At 40.8% G+C, this 16,919-nt stretch overlaps 1 protein-coding gene across 5 annotated transcripts in view; it reads right to left on the reverse strand.

Annotated features, from left to right (window-relative positions):
* kidins220a (kinase D-interacting substrate 220a) overlaps positions 1–16,919 on the reverse strand; it is a 59,274-nt gene that overhangs the window by 25,113 nt on the left and 17,242 nt on the right. For all 5 annotated transcript variants that reach the window (XM_088087860.1, XM_088087859.1, XM_088087857.1 and 2 more), the window contains exons 15-23: positions 16,484–16,649; positions 16,044–16,195; positions 15,495–15,595; positions 15,133–15,318; positions 14,806–14,946; positions 13,527–13,764; positions 12,701–12,792; positions 9,063–9,207; positions 7,893–8,055 (exon numbers count right to left, since the gene is read on the reverse strand). In XM_088087860.1, the coding sequence (XP_087943986.1) occupies positions 7,893–8,055; positions 9,063–9,207; positions 12,701–12,792; positions 13,527–13,764; positions 14,806–14,946; positions 15,133–15,318; positions 15,495–15,595; positions 16,044–16,195; positions 16,484–16,649 (1,384 nt within the window). The remainder of the gene's footprint in view (positions 1–7,892; positions 8,056–9,062; positions 9,208–12,700; positions 12,793–13,526; positions 13,765–14,805; positions 14,947–15,132; positions 15,319–15,494; positions 15,596–16,043; positions 16,196–16,483; positions 16,650–16,919) is intronic.

The raw sequence follows: 16,919 nt of genomic DNA on the forward strand, positions 1-16,919 counted from the left end.
AAGAGACAGCAGAGCAGCAGAGAGATCAGCGATAATGCTCAACACCGCAGAAATACCAGAGTATCAGGCAGATGTCTGCTTCTCAGCCTTCCTCTCCTTCCATCTCAGTGTCACATTTAAATGTTAATCCAACCTTGTCGTCCCTGATGGATGACTCTATGACTAAAGAGCAGAGGCCGGTCGGAGGTGTAGTGGAGGCTTTTACTGCATTTGAAATGATTCTTTATGCTTTGCACAAAAAACGGAACAGAGCAGTTCTCTTGTTTCAGACCAATTAGACTAATCCCTCAACCTCGGCTTACAGGCAGAAATGAAAAGGGCTTTGAGGATTTTCTAACAAAGAATGCAGCATGACGTTCTTTCCGTCCTCACGTGGTAGCCTCCACGCAAAAATACACTATCAAAAATACACCTTACGCACGCGCACACACACACCTCCTCCTTTGTCACCTGTGCACACCAGCCGCAAAGCTTTGTTTTTTTTCGACATTTTGAGCACCTTAGCGGGGGTTGAGAGGTGTTGGAGCAGGCTGAGGCCAATTCGTGTCTGAGTCACAACCGCCAAACACCTCAGGGATGGAAAAACGACAATGCTAGTCTACAGCCCCCCCACACACACACACTTAAATGGAATCAGCAGAGGACCAGTTTCACTGTATAAACAGCCTTGTGGGACCCAGGGTGCATGTGCAAGAATCTGTGTGTGTCCACCACCTGGACTATCTCTCTTTAAGCAGCAGCATCACCTGAGGCTTTGAATACACCTGAGACACGAACACACCAATGGCAAACTCGCCTAGCAGTAATGCCGCTGGTATCTGGTCTGATCCTCTATACACACTTTAATTCTTTTATCTTGTTTTAACTCCAGAGACCGGACTCTCTTTTCTTCTCACTCTCTCTTAATGCCCTTTCTTATCTAATACCAACCCTTCCCGTTTTCCATCTTTATCTCGAACCTACCATACTTCCTTTTTTTGTCTCTGTCTGTCTTTATCGACTCGTCAGTCAGGTGGTCTGTCTGCACACTGGTGTGCAGAATCAATGCAAGTGTCCTATCAGTGATGCAGCCAGAACTCTATTGAGACATAGATGGTTTCACACCAGCCTTTACAAATCTATACACGTTTTCAGGCCTCTTGGCAAATGGCAGTGCAACGACGAATGGCATTACCAGTTTTCTCTGTTTTTCATTGACATACCTCCTGGAGGGATTTAACACGAGAACAATGAAAGACAGCAGAATTTTTTTTCAGCGTTTGCAGTGCATCTATATGACAGAAAGTGTCACAAATACGACGGGAATTCACATGAACAATAGTCTGCGTTGCAAATAATCGACTTTTCATTTCAGGGCAGGAAAAGTTCAAAAGTATTCATCATAAGAAAAGAATAGGATCTCGCCTTTTTTTTTGTAGCCAGATATTTAAGAGCTTATTAAGGGATTCCACATAAAGGGAATCACCCGCATGAGCTTTGGAACAGCACTTTTATCCCGGCACATAATTGCAACCAAATTACAATAATTGTGCCAATTAAAGTAATCCTGAATGAAGAGAGTGTCATCTTAATGTTTCAGTACTTGGGATAAGAGTCTCTCTAATTAAGACTGAATTGCCTGGCTACGTATTCACTCAGAGTGCGATTAGGGGGAGAAAAAAAAAGTTTTCAAGTGTCCGAGAAGTGCCTCTAGTCACATCTCTGAGAGGGGGATTGTTTGGTTGATGAGTGCAGGGTCAGAACAAGAGGAAAAGAGGGATGATTTTTCATAAAGTGTAACATAAAAAGCAAAAGAAGAAAGTGCATGAAGATTTGGAGATTTGTTTTACATACAAATACTGGCAAACACAATGACAAGCACTTCTAAACACTACAATTTTACCTGACAACAATTTCTCTGCTGTGTTCTGCCTCCTGCGCCGTGTGAACGCGTGTGTGTGCATAAGCGTGTTTATTGGATGCAGCCTGCATCTCAGGGTCTGATTAATTACACTGATTCTCAAAGGAGTTGGGGGTGACATATGCTCTTGCACTGGTGTGAGAGCTAGGTGTGTGTGTGTGTGTGTGTGTGTGTGTGTGTGTGTGTGTATACGAGTATGTTGCATTTGTAGCACACACACCAGCTTCACGTGTGATCTGAGGTGTGTGTATGCATATGTTCAATTGCAAATGCTTGTAATGGCAAATAGTGTTTGTATATGTGCTTGTTTCAGTTAGAATGTGCAGTGCAGTTTTAGCATGTGTGTGTAAGAGTGTCTATATGCAATAATTTGTGTGTATGTGTGTGTGTGTGTGTATGTGTGTATGTGTGTGTGTGTGTGTGTGTGTGTGTGTGTGTGTGTGTGTGTGTAATGAACAGAGGATTCAGGTGCAGCGCCAGAAACACACTCCTGAGTGCGGCGGGGGCATCCTGGCACAGACAGGGCACCAGATGTCAGAGCAGTGCAGGAACCTGCTCAGTGGACCAGTGACACTTTTTTTTTTCCTAGTGCTGAAAACAGGATCTAGGCATCCAGGAATAAACTCTCTGAGGGGCCAACTGAACCCACCCCCATACATCATTAGGTCCAAGTATGTTAACCCTTCAACCGAAACACAGAACTATTTCACTTTCTAACAAATCACCACTGTCAAATAATTTAAACTAATAATTAGAGACACTGACTGACACTGTCGGCTGCAGACTGCAGGAACAGTTCTTTTAAGGCCTTTAAAGGTGTTTCCAGAGAAACATGAGGCTATAGATTTACCCCATAGTTTAGATACTATTTTGTTAAAAACTCTTGATTCCATGAACTAGACAGGCTCAGAATTTTCATGTTACTTTTGTTGTACTTCCCGTGGTCACTTTTCTATCACATATCGTGGAGTTGTCTTACAGAATGAAAATCCTCATTTACTGGATTCTTCTTTGTTATTGTCTTTGTACAAAAGGAGACTTCAAAAAGCTCTGCTGTCAAGAACATCTTATTTGGATCAAGAATGATCCTTCTATGAACTGATGTTCACATGTGCAAAATGATTATTTGCACTTTTATTTTTTTAGCCCTATACTTACACTGTGAGATTTTATACATTTTATCCCCATCGTGCGCATATTATGTGAAACAAATAAATTATTAAACAATAAACTAAACTATAAACAGGAGCTGACAGATTATATGTCCTCTGATCTTGGATTAATTTACACTTCCATGCTAGTCTGTGTTACTGATTCTGAGAGCTTTTTCTCATTAATTACCTCTTGCTGAACATGTCACTAGGGTTGCAACTGACAATCTTTTTTTTTGTTTTGTTTTAAGATAATTTTTGGGCTTTTTTGCCTTTATTGGGGAAAGGACAGCTTTAGTGTGAAAAGGGAAGAGAGAGGGGATGAGGACGGAGCCTCTGTACACAGGGTGCCCGCTCTACCAACTGAGCTGATGACAGTCACCTGATATATTAGAAAACAGATAACAAAGTTCAACCAAAGTCCTAAATCAAAAGACATTCGGTCTAATAACACAGAAAATGAAAAAGCTGGAACTGGTACATGTTTACTTGAGAAACGACTTAATTGTTTAATCAGCTATCAAAAAGGTTGCTGAATTTGTGTCAATCTACTGACTTAATAAAAAAATAAAGTGAACTATGTAATATCCAACCATGTCTCTACATCACAAAGCAAATTTATGCAGTGAGGCACTACGAAATCTTAAGAAGGAACAACAGCAATTTAGGTATGAAATTTGGGTTGTTACTGAGTTTGCAGAACATCAACACACATAAGCCCCCCGGAACAATAGCAACCATTTAAATGAAAGCTAATGGAGATGTAAATACAGAATAAAAATAATAAAAGTTGGTGGGTCTCCAGAAACAAAGCAGAAGTCAAAACAACAGCCACGTGTCTACCATGTGTCCTTGCATAACACCCAGAACCTGTACTGGCTCAGTCACATGAAATCACTCTACAATTAGCTATTTAGTGGAAGCTTTTCTGTAATGTAATGACTCTAAACAACATCAAGGAAATAAACATACAAAAAGCCTATTAACAGACTTTGGAAATGGCAAGGCTGCTTTAAAGCAATAACCATGAAGCAGGAGAGAGCTAGGTTGGCTGTGGTCATTAAGTCTCTAATGGCAGCTAAAACAAGGAACAACTGACTCCTGAGAAGAGACTGCAATACTGAGAAGGCAGAAATGATACAGCTGAAAATGATAGTCACAAGTCTACAGGCTCCAATTTCAACTTGCTAGTGATCAAACAACAGTGTTCGGAACATGGATTCAGGGCTGTTAATTTGACGGCTACAAATACAAGGGTCGGTCCAAAACACTGCTTGATTTGTTTTCTGTTCTGCTTCTGTCAGTGTGCTGGGCAGGCCACAACGCTGGCTCACTGCTCCAGGTGCAATTTGGAGTTTTCCCTGCAGAACTAGTGAGACAAACATTTTAGCTGCACTCTGTGTGTACATGTATGTATGTATGTGTGTGTGTGTGTGTGTGTGTGTGTGTGTGTGTGTGTGTGTGTGTGTAAGCTTGATTGCTTTGAGCCAGTATCTCCTGCAGACAGTGCCATCTTTGTTACACACAGTTCTTTCCCATTGCTACCTTGCATTAGTCTGGGCAGTCCCTGGTCTTACAGTTAATGATAGAAATCGCTGAGGTTATTAACCGATTATACATTCTCCATCAGATTAGGACGGCTGTACTGGCCCACTCCAGGAATTAGCGCAACACATTTCTCTTCATGTTGTGTCCTACAATGACACTTCACAGCCTTTCAAGGTACTTTCTATTGCCAGGCAAGTTGCTAAAAACAGCTTTTAGTCATTTTGAATGTGTGTGTGTTTGTATGAGATATGAGGGAAGGTGGGCGAGTGTTTCTATTTTTTCTCTCTTTTTTAGGAGTTCAGGTACATGCCATAGAGAGGAGCTGTCACCTTTTTCAATGAGAGGCACTCTATGTAACTCATGCAGTTCTTCCCGGTGCTTTAGTAGGTCACTTTAGTTTTAATTTAGAAGACTAGGTAGGGCATTAAGACTACACTAAGACCAAATTAAAGGGACACTAAATCTGAATTTTATTTTTATCTATAAAAAAATGGAGATGCAACCTGAAAAACACATCTTTTTAAGGCTTCCTACAGATCAAGGCTCATTAGATTCAAGACTTTTTAAGACTTTCTGAATGCCTCTCGCAATGAGTTTTAAGACTTATTTTACAATTACTGAAAAACAGAGCAAAGCAAACAACAAAACAAAACAAGGGGGCTATGGCCAATTTTGCCCATATGTTTATTACTGTAATTTAAAACATGATTTTTGTAGGTTCTGCTACCTTTATCTGCCTGATGTTAATGCTGAAGGCATTTGGTGAATTATTTAAAATGTATATACATATACACACACACACACACACACATATATATATATATATATATATATATATATATATATTAGGGATATATAGAGATATATGTTACCAATTATTTTGAGATTTCAAAGTGAAACATCAGGGGAAAAAAATGCATAAAATTCTACTTTCAATGTCCTAAACACTTTTTAAGACTTTTGAAATATTTATTTCAGACATTTTATTACTAATTAAGGTCTTATTTTTAGATTAATGAATTTGATACCTTTTAAGACTTTTTAAGGAACTGCAGGAACCCTGTTTTTAGACCCACCTTAGTTTTATCAGCTATGATCACAAATGTAATGACGCTCTGTGTATTGTGGCCTACTATAACAAGCCTTCCAAAGAAGAGAGGAGAGGAAGAGCATGCTGCTTTGTGACTGAGATGCAGGGCGACAGTTGACCTATAAGGGGCTGACTCACCCCCACGTTCACTTCACCACTAATATATTCACTTAGTAACGCTCAGGGGATGTGCAGTTCTGCTGTGTAAAAATGGTCGAGCACAACAACTCTATGTATGCATGTTAAAACACAAACAAAGCACACATACGAGGTCTGAACCACGTTGCAGAACAGAATTAACAAAACAGATGCTAACTATAAGATACAGGAAATGGTCCACTGGTTGTGTTTGAGCTACGACGTGACGTGTGTGAGTGTGTGCTTATTCATATAAACTGCTAAAAGGAGAGCATAGGGAAGTAGCTATCCATTTCTCAAGCAGACAGACAGCCGAGGAGAAGGGGCAGACAGTCGGGGAGAAGGGGCCTGAGGTTCTGAGAGGCCAGTCAAGTGCCCATACATCGCTAAGGGAAGAAGACAGAATATCTCAACCAGAACAAAAAAGGGGATTTAAGAGCCTCAGATCACAAGAAGGAGAAGAAAAGAGCAGAGAGACAGGAAAAGATACACAGACAGAGGCCTGAGTCTTATCAGCGGAAGATTAGTGCGAGAGATAAGGCCTCTGGGCAAGGCGTTGTGTTTAGCCTGTTTGAGGCTTCCTGTCATCATCATTAAGGCCGCTTCTCCGACGGCCACTGCAGAACAGAGCAGCCATTTGGAAAGACACCCAGTGAGGAGGAAGATGAAGGAAGACAGGACCGATGGTCAAAAACAAAATGATGGCTATATTAAATCTAATGAGCAGTGTAAGCACAATCCCATGCTGTGGTGGAGGCCTTTGGTGAGATGCAGAAACACTGCAGAATGTCATGGCTGTCGTAGTGTATAATTAAATCTCCCAGTTTTAGTTTCCACAATAATTATGGTTAATTTCCTTTAGGATGTTCACTATACTTTAACATCATAAAGATATGTAACAAAGAAGAGTGGTGATGTATTTTTCCACAAAAATTAACAAGTATAAAAGGCGGGGATCATCATCATCCAGAGAAATAATCCAGTAACGCCTTCTGACTATGGTACTTTTCATCTAATACCTCTGTCCTCCCCTCATATCAAAAATAGTAGGTTACACCTATTGTCCTTTGAAAATCAAACAGCAAAAACCTGGTCTAATGAGGCAGCGGTGTGTCTTGGAGAAGGGGGAGGGAGGGTTGTCTGCTGAATGTAGCTGGCTGACTGGCTGACAGTAACTGTCTGTGACGCTTCCCTGCCGCAGGAGTCGTAGGCGCTAGTGTATTGTGACAGAGTGCAACCTTTAAAGGCCATCAACTGATGCACAACAGCACCCAAACCCAGCGACTCGGCCTGTGTCGGCCTTCTCCTCCTCCTCTGCGGTGAGCATGCCAAAAAGCATCTGTGACCACACACATACAAAACCATGAACAGTCATACTGTACACACACACACACACACACACACACACACACACACACACACACACAGTGACACAAGACTTTTCCTTCACAGTTAAACCAAATATGTCTGACTGTCTCTTGTCCAGTTTTAAGAAAATGTGTCCCTGGAGAAGTCCAGGCTATAATGCAGCCATCACTTGCCTTGTGCATTATAATCAATTACAAAATCTGTCTATCAGTTGCCAATTAGTGTGGCACTCGAAGCCATTAGCAGTGACTGTGGACTAATGTAGCCTACACGGAAAACAAAATCCTCTACTGCCACCTGCTGGTCAGAGTTAGTTATGTCAGTATTTCTAAAAGAGAAAATCAAGAAATATGATTATTCTCCAACCCTTAAATTCTGTTCTACTTTTTTGATTTTTCTAAGAAAGTCAGGACACAAAAGCAACTCTGCAGGGATTCAGCAGTTTACCGACAACACTGCGTCTCTAAGCTAACCTCTATTGATGTCACTTTATGTTAAAACTAGCCTCAGTCTACCAGTGTCTTGAAAAAAGTTAGAAAAAATGTGATGGAAAGGTACTAAAAGAAGAAGAAAGGAAGGTAAAAAAAAGAATTAAATAAAGATAGAAACTATGAAGGTGTATAAAAGAAGCTTGTACACATTACAGATCAGATAAGTAACTAGAAGGGGGTGATTGTGTCTCTGTATGTTTTTGTACCTCTCATAGATGGTCTTGAGAGTCATCTGGTCAGACACTCCGTCAGTCTCTTCCAAAAACAGGATGATCCATGACGTCCTGTATGGCCACTCCTCTGTCAGGTTGATCCAAGACGCCAGCCGATCCCAGTTGAAGATGATCTGATTGGCCCGCAACAGGCGACCTGTCAACAATGGTGCAAAAGGATTACTGCCTTTGGAAGTTACTGGTGTACTGAGGTTATTTTATTGGCAGTTTCAAAATGCAGTACAGCTGTTTTATTACATTAGGCATTAAGCATTAAGTTACCACCGGGGGGGCTGCTTCAACCACACCTGCTTTCTCCATGTTGGTTGTCTCCATCAATAGCAGCCATGACTGTTTTGTTTGAGAAAACTGCACAAGGTAACCTGAGGAACACCAATGCTGCGTTCCTCATACTTTTTCTTTTAGCTTCAAATTTCGTGCTACGGACTGCTACAGATGAGCAAGAGGGTTTAAGCTCAAGGTGCAATGTAATGATGCAGTACTATGTTCCAGTTTCGAAATGCAGGGCAAGTTTCTCTTCTGCATCTTATTGGCTTATTTTTGGCATTTTGTAATAAGCTTTGCGGAGACTTCATATTTCAGTGAGAGAATATAACTGTTTTTCCCATCAGGATTTCATGGAAGTTAAGTTTACAAATATATAACGATCATAGTTTTTAATTGTTTTTCCCATATGTTGTATGAAAGGATGCAAAAATAAACACTGTAAGCTGACTACTTGATTATTCTAAGTACATTTTTAAACATTTGTATAGTTAAGTTTCAATCCAAAGCTTTTTGATCCATATAAGCAACTGTTCATTGTTACTGGGTTCACTGTGAGCAGTATCCACTGTAATATCTATTTCTAGTTTAAATGCCTGCATACTCTTCATTAAAATGTGTGGTTAATTGCACCGCCTCTGCAACCACATGTTGACCCCTGCTGGTCTGAAATTAAATCCCTGCAGAGCTTTGTTTGGGTTTCTTTTTCATCTTCAATCCCCTGTAATATTTCCCAAAGGCTGGCTCTCCATCCAACTATTTAAATTAGGATTTAATAACTCAGATGTTGCTGTAAAGACAAATGGTCTTTTATTTAATATTATGAGATGACGATGATATTAAGGATGACGCTAGAGCAGAATATGGTCTATTCTTTACCTGTGATAGAAACTATGTTGAGCAGCCTCCTCATGGTCTGTGGGCTGATGTCGCTGAACCAGTCCTCAGTCACCAGCAGCTTGGTGAGGTCGAAGGACATCTGTCTGGTGATGGTCCTCTGCATCTGCCGACGCCGGTATGTGTCCTTTAAAAAAAAAAACACAGAAACTTAAATTAGCATAAGATCAGATATTTCACATTTGGATTCATCATGTTTCCAGCTGGCTTAGTAAGATGAATATGTCTCCAAGCCTGTGGTTTCATTTGTTGTTTTATGCAACTTAAATTTATCAGAATTTTCAATCAGAATGGCAGTTTAATACTGTGTGTCAAAAAAGCAGTTTGTCAGTGGGAAAGCTGAAACTGTCTTAAAGTCACAGAAAACACTACAGTCACAAGAGACATTTATCAGCCATATACTGTACAGGGAAGTCTTATAAATAAGCTTTCTCTGAAGACAAAATGTAAGCACAAGTGAAACAAATGTGTTTACATTAATCTTCACTGTTGCACTGTTTTGATTACTTATGCGTCATCCCTGTGGGCTGTGCATCATGAGACCAGAGTGCAGACGTTTAAGGATCACCATGTGATCTCAGGCCATGTCACTGCAAAACCTTCTGCTTGACTAGATCGAGAAATACATGAAGATGGTGGATACAGCCTCATGTTCTTCTAATTCTGACTTCCTACGCACCCCATCCACGTTTCACTGCTTACATGCAACCCCATTATACATTTATGGGCTATTTTGCTGTCATTCAAAATGAAAATATCTTAATTTTGCATATCAATGTTACTAAAACTTCAGCAGCATGACTGTAAAAATAATCCAGCAGCAGTTTGCAGCTTAACCCCAGGACAGAGTAGTGAGTGAAACCATTTAAACCAGTTAAGAGCATTTTCTAAATTTTATTTTGGGACTATAATGAACATCTTCTGACTTTTCCCCAATATCATCAATCTTTTCATGAGCAAAACATATAATTCCCTGTGACAGCAAATAAAAATCAAAGAGCCACTGTCCAAAGCCGAACCGTCATGACACACAGGCGAGCTATTGACACAGATCTCGCAGAGAACAGCTGTGATGATATCAGACAGCTGCCATGGTCATGAGCCAAGGCGAGGCTTTTGGTTGACTTTGAAGTCGTAACGCCAGTCTCATGACCTCTTTCTCAAAGAGATGAAACATATGGCCGACACTCAGTCAGTACTGGAAAGGTCCATCATATACAGACAGTCCTATGTGGCTGACTTTTCAATATATATTGAATTTTAATGCGGCTTAACAGTTTTACTGGGTCATTCAGACAATTGTTTCTGTATTTGCTTATTTATAGCGGTTCTTCTATTCTTTGCTGATAGTTTTCAACGATTCTGTGAAATATAACTTAACTTTGTGAAGGTGATTGCCTTATTTTTTAGAAATACTGAATGTATTTTTTCTTCCCTTAACATAGGTATATGGTTTACTAAAATGTCAAAAATGTAATTATTTTCTAATTCCTTTATCTGCTTTGTATCCATAAATGTTAGAGTATGGATGAAAATGGTAATTACAAATGAAAATGGATATTATATAGCAAGAAAGGAAATACTTGGTATTGTGAACCTTTTTATCTCCTCCCTATCTCATTTACAATTTTTTCCCAGTTTATTTTTTTGTGTGATTTATTTGCACAATGGCTTTGCACTGGGTTTGTATGTGAATTTGCTAGATCAATGCATTGACGGTAAAGATGATGGACGTCACCCACTGGTGTGTGGACTCCCATTTTGAAGCCTTGAGTTAGGCATATCGGACGTCAATTTTCTTGGTTTCGGAGCCAGACGTAAAAGTATTTGGACAAGCGGCTGGAACTGTGGAGGAGCGGGGGGTCGATCTGACTTATGGACTGTAGTGAAGTGTTGCAGGCAACGTGTCATTCAAGCAGTCTACCCTGAAATACTGCAACTTAAGGCAAGTTAAATAAAAACTCACCCACGTACAGACACCATAACCTTTTTTTTGTACAAGGCTCTAAACATGTTTATTTATTTCTGCCCCGAGGTTACTGCTGAATGAATGTCATAAGACAATAGTCAGTCAATCTAGTCCTTGAAAGACTTTAAAATGATACTGACTTGGACTTGAGGCGATCCTTACTTGATGCCTCTCTTTCTTTCTTTGATCTTTTCGGAGGGTAAACAAGGCTTACAACGGAGAATGTATGAACTGTACTGTATTACCCCTGGTGAGCTTGCTATTCAGTTCTCCTGTGCATTTGTGTTCGACGAAAACAAAAACTACAAAAACAGTATCGAAAAACTAAATGCAGAGTTCCAGGTAATTATTATTTATTTCCATTATAAACTGGATTCATTTAGTTCCAATAAATGGAAATAAGATGGTAGAGATATTCCTAATGTCATCAGCAACTTGAGAAGCCACATGAAAATGGAGAGCCACTAATTCATTTTCCCCTCCTGCCCTCGTTTAATCTCCACTTGTAGAAAGAGGGCCCTTCTGCCAAGAGCTAGCTAGTGGCGGAGGGCAAATAAAAAGAGCATGCCGCCCCGTAATGGAAGGACCAACACCAGTAATTGAGGGTACTAGATAAACCCGAGGTACAAACAAATGTCAAACAAACAAACAAGAGAGGGAGGCGGGAAGAAAGGAGGGGTAGTGGGAATGTCTCGCCGGGGGGAGGGAGGCATCAGCGACAGCAGCAGAGTCACTTAGCCTCCTGCCAGCAGACCTGGTGCCAGTGTTTTGTCACAGGGACCCACTGCTGCTAGGCCTTGTCATTAGGCTGTGGCAACGCAGCAGGAAGGATAAACAGTCATTACATCAATTACACCAGGAACCTTGGCTGCACACCGAGCACCTCTCTTTTTCGTCTCCGTGTGTCTCCTTCTGTCCTCTGGCCTCCACACTGCCTGCCAACCACACGCCTGTACTGAACCCCCCCCTCTGCCACTCAGGGAGGAGGCCGGAAAGAAAAAGCAGTGAGGATCTCTACCCAGCATCTCTAACCCTAATCTAATGTTTTCTATTCTTATTGTGGTGAACTAACTGCATTTTAATTTGGTTTGATTAATGTCATGATATTAATTTCCAGCTGTATATATCCAGATAGCATGAGTGTTGTGGAAATAACAGTGGTGGGAAAATCAATTTATTTTACTCCGTTCTACAAACAATACATCTGTCTCCATTTTAAATTTTGTATCGAGAGCTTCTCTGCAATTTGTAATTAGTGCTGGCTTTTTTGATTCGGTTGTTTTGGGTTAGGGTGGGGTGTGAATTGTGTCTATTTAGAGTGACAAGTAGAATAAACAGTGCTTGATATATTAGTTTTCGTATAACTAAATTGGATTTACTATAATCCTACTCTTGGAATTGTATCTCTGTTATTGCCAGTCTATTATTACTAGCATTGTTCCACTTATAACTCATACTGCATCCCCTGCCATCTGAGAAGGAGGGTCTCTCTTTGAACACCATCTCCCATGGTTTTTTGTCTATGTGTCATCCTTGATTCTTCAGTGAAAGAGCTTGGGTGGGGTTTGGAATCACTGATGTGGAGCTGTAAACCCTAACAAAACATGGAATGTGATATTGGTCTGTACAAATAAACTTGAACAGCTGTTACCCTGCGGTTTAGGGTGGTCTTGCTGCCAAACTTGGCCTGGTCTTGGCCCAGGCTGGTCAAAGACATCTTCCTGTCCATGTCGTCATGCCATCCTGGAGAGGGAGAGAAAAAGAAAATAACAGCTGACTGATGTTTTTGGAGGAAAAAATAAAATAAAATCAAAAGAACAACAAATATTACATGTCTTTAATTAAGGGCGAGTCCATCTGTGTTCTTTTCTCTGTTCTTTTCTCAAATGGAAAGTCAGCTGTTGGTAAAAAGCAGTAACGTAGAGAACAGAGCTGATGCCCTCCCCTCTCTCAACCCCAAAACACATTGCTCGCTGCATGGAAGCTTCATATCTCCCTCTTTAATGCCACCAGAGTCCACTGACAAAAAGTGTAAGTGAGTTTACTGCACAGGACATGGAAGTCGCTGGCCTACTGCTGCCTCAGTTGTTAGTTAGTTAGTATTATTGTTTGACTTTCAGAACTGAACTAATGTGGTGCTCACAGCAGTGCATAGGTTTACATGTAGTAACATCATTATGCAGAAATCTACCTGAGGTCATGTGGGAAAAGGTTTTTGGAAGGGCTTGTGAAAGTATCATTTTGACACAAAAAAATCCATATCAAATCTTACATTTTCAGATATTAATCCATACAGAATACTACTGGGAGACTACAGAATGACTTAAAGCCTCAGAAAATATTGTAGCTGCCCTTTAAAACAGAACTACATCTTCAGAACCTGTCAATTCATGTGTCAAATGACCCACAACTGAGTGCAATAATCCATATAATGCGTACACAATACAATATGTTGTATATTAGTCCTTATCCTTTACCCTCAGCAGTAGATGGCTCTCCATTGACAGGAGCTGCCATGCAGAGCTTTTTGGCCGTACTGAGGCCTCTGCTGTTGAGGAACACTGGCAGGTGGACGATGTTCCTCATGTAGTCGTGTCCGTTGATGTTGGAGTCTCTCAGCACGCTGTTGAGGTTTTGGTTGATAGCTTTGATGATAATATGGGGGTCACTGGCAAAGATTGAGATAAAAGGGCCCTTGGAGAAGAGCACCCTCACCTGGAATGAGAAAGGAGCCATAAGTTAGTGACTAAGGGACATCTCTCACCACCTTTTTTGTCATTTCATAAAATATGTTCATGAAACGTGATGCTCCCAGACAAAGACTTGTGAACTTGGACTTGTGAGTATAATTTGGTTCAATCATGGGGACAAATATTTGTTTTTAGCGCAGCAAATCCTTCTGAGAAATCTACTACTTTAATGTCAAAATGAATAGATTGCAATCTAATCAACAACATGTCAGCTAGAGGCAACAGTCAGATGTAGTACTTAATTTCAATGACTCCCGTGAGAGCTTGCTGGCTGCAGCACATGGCACTGGGGATTTCCACTCTGCTAACTAAGGGACATTGTCCAAGTGTCACAGGACATTGATTTGTGCTACACGCATGCACGGTTTGTTAACCCCTGGCTTGCACCCTCAGCCTCGTCCCACAAGATGATGAACCTCTGTCCCCACAGCAGCTGTCGGCACCATCAATGAAGGCGCCATCACATGATCTGCATCTTAAATGCACATTATCTGGTCAGAAAAGTACACAGACTGAAAAAATTAAAAAGATTAAATTTGTGTAACCTACAAGAAATGGATTTTAAAGTGCTGTGTTTGAATTTCTCTGAAAACAAGATGGTTTCAGAGCGACTGGGAGGTGCTTGCAGAGATGAGAAGATTACATTAGCACACAGGAGGTTGCCATCTTCTCTGGGATTACTTCATCAAATAATAACATTTGGCTAAAGGAAATTTTATTACAGCAGCTGGGAAGAAGAATTTAAACTTGGAGGCGAGCTGAGGCAGCTGGGAACACCAGGGTGGCTGCACAGCACTGGTGATGTGTGGGCTCTGTGCACACAGGTGGAAGACCCACTAAAAGTTAAGGCCACATGGCAGCAGCTCTACAACAGTCTGTCTCATGGTTAGAAATTTGCTTGAGTGACAGATGTTGAAAAATGTAATCACTTCATATTCTCATGTAATCAGTCAAAAGGGAGTCATAATTTATGTTCCCACACACAGAACCTCGTGTAAGTACACACCGTGTCCAGCATCTGTAGAACTTTGTCCTGCTCACAGGCATCCAGTCCGTCAATGATGACGGCCATGCGTGTCTGGTTCTGGGTAAAGCCGTCAATGGTTTTGGCCATTTTTGACATTAGCTCCACTTCATGCTTTAGAACCTGGTGTGAGACAGAGGAAGAAAATCAATGGCTCAAAACAAGGACTTAGGAAATTGATTGGATTTAGGAACTACAGCTTCATAATTTCATAAGCACGCAGGATGCCCCTTTAGCCATGACAACAGGATGTCGAAGGATTTGCATTCATCCTTCATTTGGTACAATGAATAAAGTGCATTCATCTACCTTCATGAATCCTTCACTCTTGAGTCTGTGCAAGTTGTTGGCAGCACTGTGCAGCCGTTTCCTCTGGGAGTTCAGGACGGAGTCTGCCACCTGCCACCAGGTCCTACAGTTAAGCAGTAAGGCAAGGCCCACCACACTAGCCATGGCTATCAGCACTGCATTTACCGTCAAATTCTCAGGCTTCACCTGGGAAATAAAAGCATTGAAACTGGTTACTGAGGCATCCAGTGAAGTAGTCAAATTCTCAGGCTTCACCTGGGAAATAAAAGCATTGAAACTGGTTACTGAGGCATCCAGTGAAGTAGTGGTTAGAAAGCTTTCAGTTTAAATGCAGTGTCAGGTTCATCGCTCTATTAACACACCTTAAAGATGGCCAACAGGGCCATACCGGTGATCAGGCATCCCAGTGTCAGGGCAAACAGCACAAAGGAAGGAACACAGCACGTTTTCTTCCACTTCTTACCTGTGGTATGACAGAGGATGATATAATAGAGTCACACTTAGATTACAAAAGACTAAAAAATGTCTCAACAGTTCATTTTCGGCAAAGTTTATACTAACCTGGGCTTCATTTTGCTTTCATGAGTATAATTTTTTCAACAGTATCCTCAATCTAATTTTGCAGTGACGCCAAAATAAATTAAATACCAATCACAAGAACGCTTAAGGGGACTTGGTTCACTGTGTTATTAAACAGGAAAATGTTTGTTTCTTTAAATGTTTGTTTTTCAGTCTACAAAAACTGTATAGCGCACATACACATTTTAATTTTTCAGCCATTAACACATATTAATGTAATTAATTGCAAATGTAATTTTTTTCCTATATCTAATTTAGACTTTGTGTGCTGGCTGAGTCAATATTATCATCATTACATGACTGTCACCTAAAGCCAAAGACAGCAATGTTACCTTGGATCTCATCGTTCTTGAAAACCCTGAAGAGCCTGGTGGCCATGAAACCAAACTCCCGCTCACAAGCATCAGAGAGCGTGGCAATCATCTCAGCCATAGAGGTCTCCCCTCCAACACTGGACAGACGGTTATAGTCTGTAAACAGGAACCTGTGTGACATGTGAGACACAGAAATGATGCCTTGATCCACTAAGTAACACAGCAAACTTCAGGTGGTACTAGGACTTGTGTTCATTCCAACAGTGTTGTTAACAGTGCTATAATTAATGTAACAGTCAATGCTTCTAACACAACATTTGAGTTTTAAAACTACAATAAATGCAGCTTGATATTGTAACTGTGAAGTGTACGTTTTTTCTTGGACCTGGGTAACTGACAGAACTCAGCAGTGACTGCCTATGTTTGTGTGTGTGTATGCATGTGTGTGTCTCTGTCACCTGACAGGCAGTGCGCGTGTGGTCTGCTCAGGAAGTTCAGGAGGGTTGACAAACATCAGTTTGAGCAGCAGCTCCAGGTAACCGACCTGTCGAGCCAGACGGGTGCTGATGACCCACGCCCAGTTCCAGCTCTCCCTCTCACGCCGACTTCCAAAGTACACCAACACTAGAGACAGTGGATGGGGTGGAATTGTTTTAGCTTTTCAGTAATATAACAAGCCTCCCTTCCCCCAAAAGAAACCATGATACAATGGTTAAGTTCAATTCTGAGGCATTTGTGGGTTCTCTTCAATTCAAGTTAAGAAGCTCAAGCCATTGTCATGTTTGATATAAGCTCCATGATAGTACACTCTAGTCATACAGAAAACCTTGTATAAATATCACTATTACATATCTCTATTTTATTTCAATCTTATCTTTAATTATATTTTTTTCT

This window comes from Plectropomus leopardus, chromosome 14 (genome assembly GCF_026936395.1).
Source record: "Plectropomus leopardus strain MGB_pleo_1.0 chromosome 14, ASM2693639v1, whole genome shotgun sequence".
Taxonomy (NCBI): Eukaryota; Metazoa; Chordata; class Actinopteri; order Perciformes; family Serranidae; genus Plectropomus; species Plectropomus leopardus.